This window comes from Eretmochelys imbricata, chromosome 18 (genome assembly GCF_965152235.1).
Source record: "Eretmochelys imbricata isolate rEreImb1 chromosome 18, rEreImb1.hap1, whole genome shotgun sequence".
In the NCBI taxonomy this organism is placed as follows: Eukaryota; Metazoa; Chordata; order Testudines; family Cheloniidae; genus Eretmochelys; species Eretmochelys imbricata.
In genome coordinates, this window is record NC_135589.1 from 3,245,876 (window position 1) to 3,262,611 (window position 16,736).

A 16,736-nucleotide genomic window follows, 5' to 3' on the forward strand; every position below is an offset into this window, starting at 1 on the left:
CACGTGCTGCTGCGCACGCGCGTGCCTGGGGCAGGCCCGCCATGTTGCCGGCGGCCGGGTTCCGGTTCCGGGTGAGGCTGGGTCGCCATGGCGGTGCTGGCCGCCAATCCCAACAACCCCGTGGTCTTCTTCGATGTCAGCATCGGCGGCCAGGTGGGGGCTGGGCCACTGCGGCGCCGGGCCCGCGGGAGTGGGGCTCGGCTCGGCTCGGGGGAAGAGGCGGGCGCGGCGGGGTGCGGGGGCTCGGGCCCAGGGGTTGCAGTGCGGGGGCCCGGGCCCAGGGGTTGCAGTGCGGGGGCCCGGGGGAAGAGGCGGGCGCGGCCGGGTGCGGGGGCCCGGGCGCAGGGGTTGCGGTGCGGGGGCCCGGGCGCAGGGGTTGCGGTGCGGGGGCCCGGGCGCAGGGGTTGAGGTGCGGGGGCCCGGGGGAAGAGGCGGGCGCGGCCGGGTGCGGGGGCCCGGGCCCAGGGGTTGCAGTGCGGGGGCCCGGGCCCAGGGGTTGCAGTGCGGGGGCCCGGGAGAAGAGGCGGCCGCGGCGGGGTCACAGCCTTTAGACGGGCGGCGCCCAGCGCTGATTCTCGCTGTCCCCCCAGGAGATTGGCCGCATGAAGGTGGAACTGTTCGCTGACGTTGTGCCCAAAACGGCGGAGAATTTCAGGTAACCTGTGGCACTTTGCTCCTACTGAGGCAGCCCAATTCCCTGGGGTCGGTCACGCAGCAACACATGGTAGGACAGCCCCATACCGGACCATCCCTCCCTGTGGTGGGGCGCCCAGCGCAGCTCGGTGCCCATGGTGTCTGATTGGGAAGAGATTTCAGTGGTGGTTGAGCACTGAGTTCTGCCCATTTGAGGCACATGTGTGAGCTGCCCCATGCAGCAGATTGCACACTTGTAAGTGATCAGTCCTCTCTAAAATGTGCTTTTATCAGCAAGGAAATCATTAACAGCCTTGACAATTAAACTGTCATCACTGGATTTCAGAGCTATCATCCCATTCAGATGAAAGGGGTAATTCACATTTCTCAAAGTTTAGTTTCAGGCTCTCTGCAGACCCAAGCATTAGTTACACTGCATCAGTTACACTCAGGTCATGTTTTAAGATGTCTTTATAATATTCAAGACTAGAGATTTAAATGAAACTAAATCTTAGACTCTGCAGCCTGGGATACACCTTTTGGACTAAAAGTACCTGCTTGCTAGGCTGCCAGAAGCCAGACCAATGTTAGCCCTGGCCATTTTTTTTTCACCTCTAGGAAATCCTACTTTGACCATTCTTGTTTTCCTGCCCACCACCTGCTTCCATGGAGTCACATTCTGGGGAAAGTGGGAATGGTCACGGGTTTGTCTAACTTCGTCTACTCAGACATGCATAATTTCCTCTGAACTTTTACTTTTAGCTGGTCCCCTAAAGGTAAGGGACAGGGTTAAGACTCTTATCCCATGTCAAGTCTCCATATTGGAAATAGCCTAGCAGATGTGGTGGCCTTACTGTCATATTTCCCCATCACCACCCAGGCACCAAATTCTGTGCTATGTCCTTGTGAGATTCAGTCCACAGGGTGAGCAAAACTCAGCTGTACATTCGGACTGGCCAGACTTTTACTAGTTCCTAAGGAAGGAGGCCTGGCCCAAGCTGCTACTCCCACATGCTCAGAAAAGAGGAGCAAGTCAACCATTCTTGCTTGGGAGATGTGTGCATGACTCAGAAACCTAGCAGCCCACTCTGTTCATGTTTGCCCCTTCCTCCCATAGCACCTCAGTACACAAGAGAGATGGCAACATACTGACTTGGCCCCTGCTTGCTTACCTCTGGCTGGAGGGTGTCTTGCACAACAGACAGCCCAGTCCCTCAAGATGAGCAAGTGTATCCTCATCCATCACAGACCTCCACAAAATGCTGCCCAGTTCCACTTCACCTGCCTCTTACAAGCCCCAGTATCTGTTCGGTCCTATCCCTCTCCCAGCTGCAGAGACAAACCTGAAGAGCTGAAAGTTACTAACAGCTCTTGATGGCACCTGCTTCTAGAGACAGTGTCATTTATTCCTTCTAATAATGGACATCCCTGCTATTCCTCTTCTGTGACATATTCAGTGGGTAATAATTTGTGTCCTTGATTTTCAAATAACTTTTCAAAGTGACTCACTAACTAGTGTGTTTGTTGTTTTTTCTTTTCAGGCAATTTTGTACAGGTGAATTCAGGTATGTAGGGTCAATTTCTGCCTCCGCTTAAGTAATAAGTTCCCACAAGCAGGAAGAGTTATGGACAGATAGTAGGGATTAAATGTACTTATTCTTAACCTCCTCCTTGTTACCTACATGAATGCAAAATAAAGACTCTTGGAAAACACTCAGTTGACGTCAAAAATATTTTTGCTGTTTGTCGGACTGAATTGGCTACAAACTGCAATATTGCCAAACAAGCTGCCCTCACAAGCAGTGTAAGAGGGAAACATGTCAAGGCAGCACATAGGAGTTGATCTCCTCAACTTGGAGCTCTTGGGACTAAAGACTCCTGGGGGGTTTCGTGCTGTGAGGTGCAGTGACTCCCAATGCCCTTTCTTTTTCTTTCATTGTAGGAAAGATGGTGTCCCAATAGGTTACAAAGGGAGCACTTTCCACAGGTAAATATTTTTCCTTCTAATGCTTAAAACAGCTTGGTGAACTATAGGCATTCTGGAGCCCTCTTTTTAAGGACATCCTTGAACTAAGAGGCATGCTATACACATTAAAAAATAGTAGCTCTGAATTTGTTTTCCTTCTGTAACCTCTGCCTTGCACCTATAGTTTGCGGGACTCTGTCCACTGTAGTTCTTGGTAGCCCTTCTGTTGTACTTACAGAGAGAAACCACTGCCTTCTAGGTGCCTTTGATCCCACAGACAGGCAGTACCTCTCCTTTCTCTTCCTCTCTTGAGATCAGGGTTCAATTCCCCTTGAGTACATCATCAGATCTAACGGCCAATGGCCACAATTCGTTTCATCTTAAACAGTGGGAATTATATATTGGAATTATATACATTATTACAGAATGTATGTGTTTGCAAATCATGATGCATTTTCATTGTTGTGGGGAGTATCTCTATTTTTCACTAACATATTAAGCTTCTCAAGAAGCTTTTTCAGAAAGAAGTAACTATTATTTTTTTTTATTACTTCTTTAGAGTCATTAAGGATTTCATGATACAGGGAGGTGACTTTGTAAACGTAGGTACTCTGTGTTCTTTTCCTGTCTTAAAGGATGTGTGGTGTGTTGCTCTTTCCCGGGTAGATATTCATCTGTTTTCTATTCACTATTTCTCTCATGAGAAGATATTACTTGAGAAGCTTCGCTGGTGTTTTCCTACTCTCTGCACTGGAATAAATTGGAACGTGCTAGGAAACAGATATCTGGGGACTGGGCAAAATGTTTTCTCTGCAGCAACTGGAACAGCATTCGCTAAATTGTCATGTATTTCTGACATGCAAAAATTCCCTTTCCTTGGGTGAGAAGTGCTGGGCTCTTCTGCTGCAATGACTGTCCTCTGCAAAGTGGGGTTTCCGTGGCCTGCTGGAGGTGCCTCTAACCATGAGACAGTTTATTCCACACGACATCAATGTTCTCCATCATCTTTTCTGGAGAACGTTTGGTCTGCCAGTTGAGGGTTGGATTTGACATTCATGTTTTCAAAAGGAAGTGTAATTTTCTGCACTACCAGATTAACCAGTGTTTCATAAACTGCATCTCACACTAGTGAAGAAAAATGATAATTGGCTGTGTGGAGAGAACGTTTGTATTTAGAGGAAACGGAGCTTCTACGAAGGGTTACTAAGTTTGATGGGTTTTCCCCTACTGAACTATCTCAGAATTAAAAGGTAATTTCTGCTTGAAATTTGTAGGCCTCAGGCTTTGATAAGAGGAGAATATTTTTTTAAGTTTGAGATTCATTGAGCTATTTGGGAGTTGGGAAAATTGCTATTTTTTTCAGTTTGAATTATGAGTTGGCAAAATGAATAAAAGCTGGCTGATCAAAACCAATCAAATAAAAATGGTTATGCTTTGATTCTTCATGATAGCTCTCACAAAACTGGCCACAGGAAGCTTGGTTTAGCTACCTATGTTTATTTAAAGTCAGGTTCTTTATTCATGAGTGCTCTTCTAAACACCACAGGGACGTTTGATAACTTCCAGTAGAAGCTTAGCAAAAATTACAAGCTCCATTGACACTTGTAACTTATTGCTACTGCTAATTATGAGAGAAAAAATTGTTTATTACAGTAGAGCCGGGAACCAACTGAGAGCAGTTGTGCTGGGCATTGGACTTAGAGCAGTAGCCAGCCCCTCCCTTGAAGAACTTGTTGTCTAACCAGATAAGACTAACAGTGGCAGGGTAGAACGTACAGAGCAGAATAAACAGTGATAGCGGCAAACATCATGTTAGTGCCACTGTGCTTTTTCTTAGTGTTTGGTGTGCTTTAGTGAGGGAGGGTCTAAGCTAAACAGAAAACAAGGAGAGGAGAAGAGAGGAGGGGGTTGGGGCAAACACCAGTCAGCACAGGGGAAGAGAATGTCCAGTCAACTGGGGAAAAAATAAATCATCAGTGTCTAGAAGCCCCTACTTACACTGCTTCTGAAGCTGCTCTGCCAGTTTTGGCCTCAGGCAGGTTTGTTCTGACTCACTGTTTCTTTCCCTAAGCCTAAAGCCACATGGCTGAAGGCAAAGGGTATGCCACAGGAGTCCTAGTGCCCCCAGAGCCCTGCACAGTTCTGGATCTGGAGGGTCCTGAGGAAGCAGTAGCCCTCCTGCACTCTCAAATAATAATACTTGTAGGAATCACCTGTTAGACATCATGGAAGTAGGGTTGTCAAGTGGTTAAAAAAATTAATCACGCAATGTTAAACAATAATAGAATACAATTTATTTAAGGTTTCAGAGTAGCAGCCGTGTTAGTCTGTATTCGCAAAAAGAAAAGTACTTGTGGTGAGGCCTCCAATGAAGTGAGCTGTAGCTCACGAAAGCTTATGCTCAAATAAATTGGTTAGCCTCTAAGGGGCCACAAGTCCTCCTTTTCTTTTTGCAATTTATTTAAATATTTTTTGATATGTTCTATATTTTCAAATATATTGATTTCAATTACAACACAGAATACAAAGTGTACAGTGCTCACTTTCTATTATTATTTTTATTACAAATATTTGCACTGCAAAAACAAAAGAAATAGTATTTTTCAATTCACCCAATACAAGTACTGTAGTGCAATATCTTTATCATGCAAGTTGAACTTACAAAGATAGAATTATGTACAAAAATAACTGCACTCAAAAATAAAACAGAGCCTACAAGTCCACTCAGTCCTACTTCTTGTTCAGCCAATCACTCAAACAAGTTTGTTTACATTTGCAGGAGATAATGCTGCCCATTTCTTGTTTACAATATACCTGAAAGTAAGAAGACATTTGCATGGCACTGTTGTAGCTGGCACTGCAAGATATTTACATGCCAGATGCGCTAAAGATTCATATGTCCCTTCATGCTTCAACCACCATTCCAGAGAACGTGCATCCATGCTGATGACGGGTTCTGCTCGATAACGATCCAGAGTAGTGGGGACCAATGCATGTACATTTTCATTGTCTGAGTCAGATGCCACTAGCAGAAAGTTTGGGGGTTTTTTTGTTTGTTTGTTTTTGGTGGTTCGGGTTCTGTAGTTTCTGCATCGGAGTGTTGCCCTTTTAACTCTTCTGAAAGCATGCGCCACACCTCGTCCCTCTCAGATTTTGGAAGGCACTTCAGATTCTTAAACCTTGGGTCGAGTGCTGTAGCTATCTTTAGAAATCTCACATTGGTACCTTCTTTTCATTTTGTCAAATCTACAGTGAAAGTGTTCTTAAAACGAACAACATGTGTTAGGTCATCATCCGAGACTGCCATAACATGAAATATATGGCAGCATGCGGGTAAAACAGAGGAGGGGACATACAATTCTCTCCCAAGAAGTTTAGTCACAAATTTAATTAAGGCTTTTTTTTTTTTAAAAAAAAAAGAGCATCATCGTCATGGAAGCTTGTCCTCTGGCAGGGTGGCCGAAGCATGAAGGGGCATACAAATGTTTAGCATATCTGGCACGTAAATACCTTGTAATGCCAGCTACAAGAGTGCCATCCAAATGCCTGTTCTCACGTTTAGGTGACGTAAATAAGAAGCAGGCAGCATTATCTCCCGTAAATGTAAACAAACTTGTTTGTCTTAGTGATTGGCTGAATAGGAAGTAGGACTGAGTGGACTTGTAGGCTGTAAAGTTTTACGTTATTTTGTTTTTGAGTGCAGTCGTGTAACAAAAAAAAATCTACATTTGTAAGTTATACTTTCATGCTGAAGAGATTGCACTACAGTACTTGTACAAGGTGAATTGAAAAATACTATTTTTTATCATTTTTACAGTGCCATCCAAAAATATTTAATAAATTTCAGTTGGTATTCTATTGTTTAACAGTGCAGTTAATCATGATTAATTTTTTAAATTGCGATTAATGTTTTTGAGTTAATTGCGTGAGTTAACTGCAATTAATCGACAACCCTACATGGAAGTTCTAAACTCCTTTGTAACAGTGCAAGCTTCTAATTTGCAGAAGTGACATACTGTGCTGGTATAATTTATAAATTGTTTTGAGGCCTGAATGCTGGCAGTTAGGGTGAGTAAAAGCTGCCTCAGTATGGCTGGAACTTCAGCAAAGTTATAATCTCTGCTTCCCATAAGTGTGTCATCTGAGGCCTCACAGACAGACATCCATTGGAAAAGCCAACAGAGGGGATCATTTCCCTGTTCTTAAAACAGTTGAGGCTAGCCCTCAACCCTGAGCCTTCCTCCAACCCCACCCCCTCCTTTCCACCATGCTTACCCTTCATCATCACCACCTCTGCCTCATTTGTCACCTGTGACACTTTTAAACTTCACACCCACGCCTTTCCTTCTCTCCTCCCTTCTGTTTCCTCCAGAATGTCTGCTGTGTCTAAAATGATCCACTCACTACCATCCATGACCTCTTGTCTCCTGGCTCTGATACCTGGACTCCACCCCCCACTTGACACCATCTGTCCTTGCTCTCCTGTAGTTTCATATGGCAATGGGAGCAAGTTTCTGGCTAATATGAGGAAGGCAGACGAGGTAGCAAGGGCTTAATCATAGTTGCGGTTAGAACACTGACTCCTGGTTTCCTTACTCTAAAATGTTCAGATGTTTTCAGTTCTAACATTCTTGTTAACAATGGTTTTCAAATGGAAATATGTTCTGAACTGGAACTCTGATTTAACAAAGCAGTTTGTCTCGGAATTTTAAATGCATGCTACAGACTGCACTTCTATCGAGGTGGGATTGAACACCTTCTCTTTATACAGGGAGATGGTACTGGAGTAGCTAGTATATATCGGGGTCCCTTTGCAGATGAAAACTTCAAACTCAGACATTCTGCTCCTGGGCTGTTGTCTATGGTAAGTAGAAGAAGACAAAGTAGTAGGACTAAAATAGCTCTGTGCTCCTTGTGGAGATTCTTAGCTTATCTCCTGGCTTGCAGAAGTCTCCTGCTTTGGATAGAATGTCTGAAAAATCCTCATTTAGGGCCAGATTCTGCTACTCATAGTCATGTTGAACAGTATTTTACTTTGTGAGTAGCTCCCAATGACTTCAGTGGAACCATTAATGGCATAAGGTGCTAATGAACATGACTCAAGGTAGCAGTCCAGTCAATAATTTACCCTTCTCTATTAGAATTGTTGGGGTAGGTTTAATTTGCTCTGCTTTTAGAATTATTGGTCTCTCATATTTTTGCACTCCAGTAAGTCTTTCTTCTCTACCTGCTAATTGTTATTAAACACCACCCAACTAACGTTGAGTCAAGGAATTGAATAGCAATAGAAATAGTGTTTGAATCTTGTATAATATATGCTCCGTGCTTCATTTTATAGAAACATAGCCACCATCATATGCTATGTAGGTTGGAACATACAAAAGGCCATGCTGGACCAGACAAATGGTCTATCTAGTGCAGTATGTTGTCACTAACTAGCTATTTCAGAGGATGGTACCCCCATAATGGGCAGTTGTGCTGGAACATAACTGGGCATAACCCCAGATATCCTGTGATTCTGAAGCTGCAGAATTTGTTACAGAATTCTCCTTTCTCAGTGTTAATTTAAGTAACCTGTTTCTGGGCCACCTCCTGGCTGCAAAGAGAACCTTGAAAACATGAACCAAGTATAACTGATGCAGTGATGTCTTCCTGAGACAGCCTGAAAAGACAGCTTTGAGAGGTGTGGGAACTGTACCACACCTTTCAGAGCGTGTTAACTCTGAAACCTGTAGAGGGCTAAATAAATTTCATCATTAACTGTTTCACTGCTGATCATTTTAGCAGAGCATCCAGCTAACCTGTTTATCCTATAATCCTAAGCATCCTTCCTAACTGCAAAAATCCATAACTTTCCCCTACACAGATCCCTAAATTTTCAGCTTCATCTGTGACAATTTCTATGATGCAGTAAGTGTCATCAATACAAAAGACGCACCCTTCTCCCAAAAGCACAGTGTGATGTTATGGATCTCAACACGGTATTATTTTGGCCCCAAAGCTCTTTCAGAGCTACAGAAGAATCTCTGTGATTCAGCTGGCTGCACACACTCGCAGATAAGAACATAAGAATGGCCACACTGGGTCATACCAAAGGTCCACCAAGCCCAGTCTCCTGTCTTTTGACAGTGGCCAATGCCAGGTGCCCCAGAGGGAATGAACAGAACAGGTAATCATCAAGTGATCCATCTCCTGTCGCCCATTCCCAGCTTCTGGCAAACAGAGAATAGGGACACCATTCCTGCCCATCCTGGCTAATAGGCATTGATGGACCTATCCTCCATGAATTTATCTAGTTCTTTTTTGAACCCTGTTATAGCTTGGCCTTCAGTACATCCCCTGGCAATGAGTTCCACAGGTTGACTGTGCATTGTGTGAAGAAATACTTCCTTTTGTTTGTTTTAAACCTGCTGCCTATTAATTTCATTTGGTGGCCCCTAGTTCTTGTGTTATGAGAAGGAGTAAATAACACTTCCTTATGTACTTTCTCCACACCAGTCATGATTTTATAGACCTTTATCGTATCCCCCCTTAGTCATCTCTTTTCCAAGCTGAAAAGTCCCAGACTTATTACTCTTTCCTCATACGGCAGCTGTTCCATACCCCTAATCATTTTTGTTGCCCATTTCTGAACCTTTTCCATGTCCAATAAATCTTTTTTGAGATGTGGTGACCACATCTGCATGCAGTATTCAAGATGTGGACATACCATGGATTTATATATAGGCAATATGATATTTTCTGTCTTATTATCTATCCCTTTCTTAATAATTCCCAACATTCTGTTCGCTTTTTTGACTGCCGCTGCACATTGAGTAGATGTTTTCAGAGAACGATCCACAGATCGGATTCAGATGATCTGTTATTGCTCAGCAAGGGCTCTGAGGCCACAGTCGCCATCATAGCACATGGCACTTCTTGCTTTTTTCTTTGCTCCACATGTTGTGGAGCTAATATTAACTTTAGAATATAGTCCAGGAGTGACCGCTCGCTCTTGTTTCAGGCGCCTCTGTCTTCTGACTGCCTCTGGCTTGAGATGTTCTATTCCCTAACTTTTTTCTGTGTTTTGTTTTTGCATTTTCAATCAGGCAAACAGTGGTCCAAGTACAAACGGGTGTCAGTTCTTCTTCACATGTTCCAAATGTGACTGGCTGGATGGGAAGCATGTTGTGTTTGGTGAGTAGCTGCAGCACAGAGTGATATCCTGGTCGTATACCCCTTCTGTTTCAACCACATGGTTTTTGTTGTTGTTTCCCATTAATCTTACCCAAGTGGAGTAAGAGCTTCTATGGAAATCTGCATCGAAACCTACTGCTATTGTGAAAGCAGTAATAAATCAGCTAGTTAATGATGACTTGGTTGAGGGAAGGATGTGGAGAACTGATGCTTATTTTATGTGTCATGATGAAATAGCAGTGACACCAGAGTTTGCATGCTGTAATTTTACAAAAGCGCACGTTTTATGTCATAGACTGTAAGGTCTTAAGGGTAGGGTCTGTCATCTTATTACTGAACTAATGTATAATATTGGCATGATGGGGCCCTGCTCCTTATTGGGTCCTCCAGGCTATTTGATAATAGCCATTTTTCCTGTTCACAAACAACACAAACTGCATCTCCATCAGTAGGATTATGTCTAATAATACACCGGAGAGGGCTGTGACTCAGTCTGTATTTCCATGCACGCCCTACCTGCTGGGAAGATGCACGGTGCCTGTCCTGAAGATATAGATACCAGCCCCATGTCTGGGAAGGTTGTAGTTGTATTATTTATGAGCCCTTTATCAGATATATAACAAACCCACAGGTGTCCTGTAGTTATAAATGGGTGAGAGACTTCGCTGGGGCAAAGAATGGTGTATGGAGAGGTAGCCAAGTCCAGAGCAAAGGAATCACAGGGGTCTGAGAAATTAGAGTAAAGTATCCTCTGTACTTGACAATCTGGGACTACAGAAAAGGTGAATAAGTGCAGTATAAAACTGCTACTGATAAGTGTTCTTTTTCCCTTACAGGTAAAATCGTTGATGGGCTCCTTGTCATGAGAAAAATTGAAGTAAGTTTTTAGTTCCCCATCCTGTTCATGAATGCGCAAGCCAGATAGTCACATGCGGCAGTAATCAGGGCTTCATGTTCCCTCCCTGTCCATGTGCAGGACAATGATTTAACAATAGTGCCAGGGAGCTCCTTGCAGGGGCTGTGCCCTCTGCAGTGATGGAGTCCATCATGTAGATTTACCTTAGTAGGACACAGGGAGTTTTGTGCTGTGCAGTTGGAGTAGCCAGTTAGTGACTGGGAAACTTGTTCAGATGGGTTTGGTTGTGGTGCATAGAATCCTTTCTGGAAACCTGTTTGATTTACAAGTTGAGAACAGGAATGTAGTGGTTCTGTGATATTGCATGGTAATGTGAAGGGGATGATAAATTCCCTGAGTTCTTCAGTTGAAATCTAATCAACACCTTCTAATAATCAATATTAAACAAGGTTTCCAAAGGGTTTCCAGGTGCTGCAGATACACACATCTATGTGTTGACCAGTGAGTTCCATATTTAGAATGGTGTGTGGCTGATAAACACCCAGGGCCTGTTTAATATACTCTTGTAAAGTGTCAGCGTACCACTGCGATGGATAGCTGAATAGACAGAGCACCCCCTGGCATTCTGCTTTCTGACTGGGTGCTTGAGTGCAAACAGTGGATCCCAGAGCTGAGCCAGGAATAGTGTGTGAATGCTAGTAATATAGAGAATCAAAAGGGGGAAAGACATTACAGAGCTGACAACAGCTCCACTTAAAGCCTCATGTTGACCTTCACTGAGAAGGTCTCATGCTGGGAATCATACAGCACAATTCCTTTATTGCTAGCTCTGTTTTAAGAAAACCACCGTATAGGTGATTTTTGTTAAAATTTTATGTTAGATATACAGAAAGTGTAAACTTTCCCTGATCACCTTGTCTGACTGCTGTAAATTGGAGGTGTAGCCAACACAGAAGAGACCAAAACTGACACATAGCTTAGAGTCGTCATAACCATGGCTGGAGACCAGAAGGAGATTCCTCTTGCCGCGTTTCCCACCAGAAGTACTTTTATAAACAAAAGGAGGATAACTGTACCTCTTTTGTAGGATGCCCAAACACTACTGTGATGGGCAGAGTAGAAAGGAATTAAGTGACACACACAAAGAGCATTGGCCCAAGTCCAGAATGATGTGTGATTTCTGAGGTTACTGAATAGCTCCCCCTTCTGTACAAACGGGTTGCTTTTCTCTTTGATACTGTAATTAGTGTCATTTTAAAGACCTAAAGACAAAGAAATAGCAAGTGACATGATACATATTGCATCTCACTGGAAGCTACCTGTATCGCTTTGCCACTTGCTTTGTTCCCCATTTGTGAGGTCAGAGTCTTTCCCATGTCTCACAGCTCTGTAGTAAAGAGGCAGTTAGCTGGCTCTAGGAAAGGGTCCAAGGACATTGCTGCAAAAGAGAAGAGGAAATGAAAGAGCAGCAGTCATGAGTCAGACATAGTCCAAGTGCAGTTCCTCCCTATTCGTGAGGCTCAGTTAGCCTAATTCTCTTATCCAGCCTCTCAAAATAGCTTGTGACTCCCACTAACTTGCTGTGTATTTATACTTTGTAACAGTGTGGATTTTTTGTCCCCCCAGAATGTACCTACTGGTCCAAATAACAAACCCAAACTGCCAGTGGTCATCTCACAGTGCGGTGAAATGTAGAGCAATGAACGCAGAAATCTCGGTAGGTCTGTCAGTCTTCATCAGTGTGGCTGAGAAACTATCTGATAAGAGATTATTGTGATCGAAATCCACCTCTCACTGCCTTGAAGTTCACAATTTGCGGTTCTGCCAGCTTGCAAAGAGTGAAGAGTTTCGTAGTCTGTGGGAGATGCAAGTAAATCTTAAAGCCCAAGAAAGTACCTGCTGGAAGAATAGAGGATTCTGTATTTCCTAATTCAGGGCAACTTTGGCATTGTCTCTCCTGGGGCCGTATGTATCATGAAGCTGAAGCACTTACTGTCAGGATGGGGAGGGCTCTTGTCATGAAAGTGAGGTTGCTGACACGTGGTACACCCTCTCTCCTGACGACAGAAGGTGCCATTCTCCTGATCCATGGTCAAGTGTTTCTAGCATTTACTGTGCTCCTGGCCACCTTGGTTTGCTCACATAGTCGTTGGTACTTAAGGTCATAGACTGCGCCAGAGACCTTATATTAAAGTATAATGCTGTCTTTCCCACTCATCCAGCTACTTCATCCCAGACAAAAAGCATTTCAACATGTGTGCGCAGATTACAGCATGTCAAGCTACAACTTGATTTTAAATTAGAATTTCCCAAACGTCTGTTTTTGTTAGCCTTTTAGCCACTGACTTTCAGATTTTAACAAGCAGATAGTGGCATGGAAGCACTGCATATGATTCCTCTCCACTCATATCATCTGCAAGATGAACAGAACTGCTTTTTGAAAACAAGCTAAGCCCAAATCATTCCCAAAATGCCTGCATAGATACCTGCCACAAGGAAGGGTTTAGATCCACAGTGCTTTGCAGACATTTAGGACCCAATCCTGTAAGATGCTGAGTGCCCTCTGCCCCTTAGAGAAGGCATTCAGTGCTTTGCAGGATTGGGTCCTCAATAAATGACGCCTCCAGCTGTGTAGGTAAGTAATATCACCATTCTGTGCTGCTTCCTCTCCCCAGTTCGCAGTTCCTGTTAGCTGGGTAGTTCTGTTAAGATGATGAACAGTGAAATCATTAATAATGCTGACATTGAAATTGCCATCTTTAGGTTTCAGCTCCCCCACTGGGCTCATGCGTGGAGCACGCCTCACTGAGGGGTGGGTGTTAAGTTGCTCACAGACTTGGGCAGGCGTTTACACTCTGCTCATAGTTTTCAAAGCTTCTTTTGCAGCTGTGGTGGCTGGGAGCATAATTTTTAAATGGAAGCTGAGATTCTGCTGCAGATTCCATGGCAACAGAATTGTGCCATTCCCATGTCCCTGACAAGGACTAGCTGAGATACAGCTACAGACACTGGGGCTCAGCTGAGTATCACTGCACAGCGATGTAACCCAGACCATGAGCTGGGGCTAAGAGTGCCGAATTACTTAGCTGTTTCTATTCCATCCCTTCAGCTGTTCTTCTTGGGGATCAGTCAGAGGATTCTGTGACATGGCTATTACTATTACTGATCTTCTTTCTCCTCCCACTTCCAGGTAGTCATTGGTCCCTCGTTGCCTTTTCCTGCAGGCCATATCTGTGCTGCTGGCACTTCTACAGAAGTTTCTGATATTCAGGATGCACAATTTTTTTAAAAACAAATTTTCCAGTGTAAATAAAGCATTTTGTTAAATGTCTTTGCAGTGTTGTTCAATTAGAATATTTCAGGCTGGATTCTTGGACAGGTACTTTTTGTTGTTTTTTTTTTGCAGGTCAGTGTACTTTGAGTAAATAAAAGGTAACCAAATATTGAATTACCTGTTTTCTGTGTATTTTGCTGGGTAATTTGTATGTTAATTTTTCCATAACCACAATTTCATTTTTTTTAACAAGTTCTCTATGGTCAGGCTATTTTCCTTTTTCCAGTGAGAAGCTAACAACAGCCAAGAGCTATTAGCAGAAGAGAGATTAATTAATTTCCTTTTATGTGACCCTTTCCACTAGGAAGCGCCAGGAGGATTACAAGGGATCATTTGGTAATAAATATCCAGCAATTTGTGGTAGTTCGTTACAGCTTGCATCCCAATACCCTCAAATGACCAGACATGGCCACCATATAAGCATAACTCCTCTTTCACCACAATTTCTTCAACATTTATCCCCATTAAATCTCTATATTTTTTCCATCTGACTGGCGTGAGGTACCATTGAAACAATATCTTAAAGACATTTTATTTTTTTGTGCTACACGCTGAGGTTGCTGGTCCCCTTTCCACATCAAATCACATACCTCTGGGGTAAATTGGCTATCAGTATCCTTTTCCCAGTGTGTCATAGGGACACTTATTTGTTAGGAAAGCTGTCTGCAACAATTGATAAATGTTATAATTTTTTTTCTTCCTAATTGACTGGATGCCATTGCTTCTATTAAAATTAGCTTTCTGTATAAACCAGGTTGTCTAGAAAGCTGAGAAACACAACGCCTGATTTGAAAGTATTGGTGCCAGGGGAGAGTGGGCCAGTTAAAATTAATTTTGATTCTTAAATAAGTTAGAAGTTTCTTTACTGAATAGCTGGTCAACTGTGTGTATTCCTTGGCTCTCCCAGTCTTTGAAGCTCTTTAGTTTGCAGTTTTGGGTTAAACTCTGGATTATTTGCAGTGGGTGTCATTGGTGAAGAAAGAGTTTATCTTCTCTCTAGTGCTATCCCAAGCCCATAGAGTAGCCTTCGCTAAAGGATGTGTGTAAATTTCTGGAGGGTGTGATTTTTTTTTTATTAATCCATGGTAGCTAGTGATGTTTACATTACTGCAATTTTCTTATTAGAATATAGAATATCAGGGTTGGAAGGGACCTCAGGAGGTCATCTAGTCCAATCCCCTGCTCAAAGCAGAACCGATCCCCAATTAAATCATTCCAGCCAGGGCTTTGTCAAGCCTGACCTTAAAAACTTCTAAGGAAGGAGATTCCACCACCTCCCTAGGTAACACATTCCAGTGTTCACCACCCTCCTAGTGAAAAAGTTTTTCCTAATATCCAACCTAAATCTCCCGCACTGCAACTTGAGACCATTACTCCTTGTCCTGTCATCAGCTACCACTGAGAATAGTCTAGATCCATCCTCTTTGGAACCACCTTTCAGGTAGTTGAAAGCAGCTATCAAATCCCCCCTCATTCTTCTCTTCCACAGATTAAACAATCCCAGTTCCCTCAGCCTCTCCTCATAAGTCATGTGTTCCAGTCCTCTAATCATTTTAGTTGCCCTCCGCTGGACTCTCTCCAATTTTTCCACATCCTTCTTGTAGTGTGGGGCCCAAAACTGGACACAGTACTCCAGATGAGGCCTCACCAATGTCTAATAGAGGGGAACGATCACGTCCCTCGATCTGCTGGCAATGCCCCTACTTATACATCCCAAAATGCAATTGGCCTTCTTGGCAAAAAGGGCACACTGCTGACTCATATCCAGCTTCTCGTCCACTGTAACCCCTAGATCCTTTTCTGCAGAACTGCTGCTTAGCCATTCGGTCCCTAGTCTGTAGTGGTGCATTGGATTCTTCCGTCCTAAGTGCAGGACTCTGCACTTGTCCTTGTTGAACCTCATCAGATTTCTTTTGGCCCAATCCTCCAATTTGTCTAGGTCCCTCTGTACCCTCCAGTGTATCTACCACTCCTCCCAGTTTAGTGTCTGCAAACTTGCTGAGGGTGCAATCCACACCATCCTCCAGATCATTAATGAAGATATTGAACAACACCAGCCCCAGGACCAACCCTGGGGGCACTCTGCTTGATACTGGCTGCCAACTAGACATGGAGCCATTGATCACTACCCGTTGAGCCCGACAATCTAGCCAGCTTTCTATCCACCTTATAGTGCATTCATCCAGCCCATACTTCTTTAACTTGCTGACAATAATACTATGGGAGACAGTGTCAAAAGCTTTGCTAAAGTCAAGGATCACCACGTCCACTGCTTTACCTTCATCCACAGAACCAGTTATCTCATCATAGAAGGCAATTAGATTAGTCAGGCATGACTTGCCCTTGGTGAATCCATGCTGACTGTTCCTGATCACTTTCCTCTCCTCTAAGTGCTTCAGAATTGATTCCTTGAGGACCTGCTCCTTGATTTTTCCAGGGACTGAGGTGAAGCTGACTGGCCTGTAGTTCCCAGGATCCTCCTCCTTCCCTTTTTTTAAAGATGGGCGCTACATTAGCCTTTTCCCCGTCGTCCGGGACTTCCCCGGATCGCCATGAGTTTTCAAAGATAATGGCCAATGGCTCTGCAATCTCATCCGCCAACTCCTTTAGCACTCTCGGATGCAGCGCATCCGGCCCCATGGACTTGTGCACGTCCAGGTTTTCTAAACAGTCCTGAACCACTTCTTTCTCCACAGAGGGCTGGTCACCTCCTCCCCATGCTGTGCTGCCCAGTGCAGTAGTCTGGGAGCTGACCTTGTTCGTGAAGACAG

The 16,736-nt window shown here is 43.9% G+C and overlaps 1 protein-coding gene across 1 annotated transcript; it reads left to right on the top strand.

Annotated features, from left to right (window-relative positions):
* The first annotated feature begins 9 nt into the window (after positions 1–9).
* PPIH (peptidylprolyl isomerase H) lies at positions 10–14,079 on the top strand. Its single transcript, XM_077837164.1, has 10 exons — positions 10–153; positions 591–655; positions 2,175–2,198; positions 2,576–2,620; positions 3,159–3,201; positions 7,371–7,463; positions 9,688–9,775; positions 10,612–10,652; positions 12,258–12,348; positions 13,822–14,079. Exons 1-9 carry the CDS (start codon positions 88–90, stop codon positions 12,324–12,326), a joined length of 534 nt encoding a protein of 177 aa, XP_077693290.1. The 5' UTR covers positions 10–87; the 3' UTR covers positions 12,327–12,348; positions 13,822–14,079.
* Positions 14,080–16,736: the final 2,657 nt, after the last annotated feature.

Bases quoted from the DNA above. Each gene is read 5' to 3' on its own strand.
- PPIH (XM_077837164.1), top strand. From the start codon at position 88: ATGGCGGTGCTGGCCGCCAATCCCAACAACCCCGTGGTCTTCTTCGAT. The intron at 2,621-3,158 runs GTAAATATTTTT...TTACTTCTTTAG, and splicing joins AAAGGGAGCACTTTCCACAG to AGTCATTAAGGATTTCATGA. The intron at 3,202-7,370 runs GTAGGTACTCTG...CTCTTTATACAG, and splicing joins AGGGAGGTGACTTTGTAAAC to GGAGATGGTACTGGAGTAGC.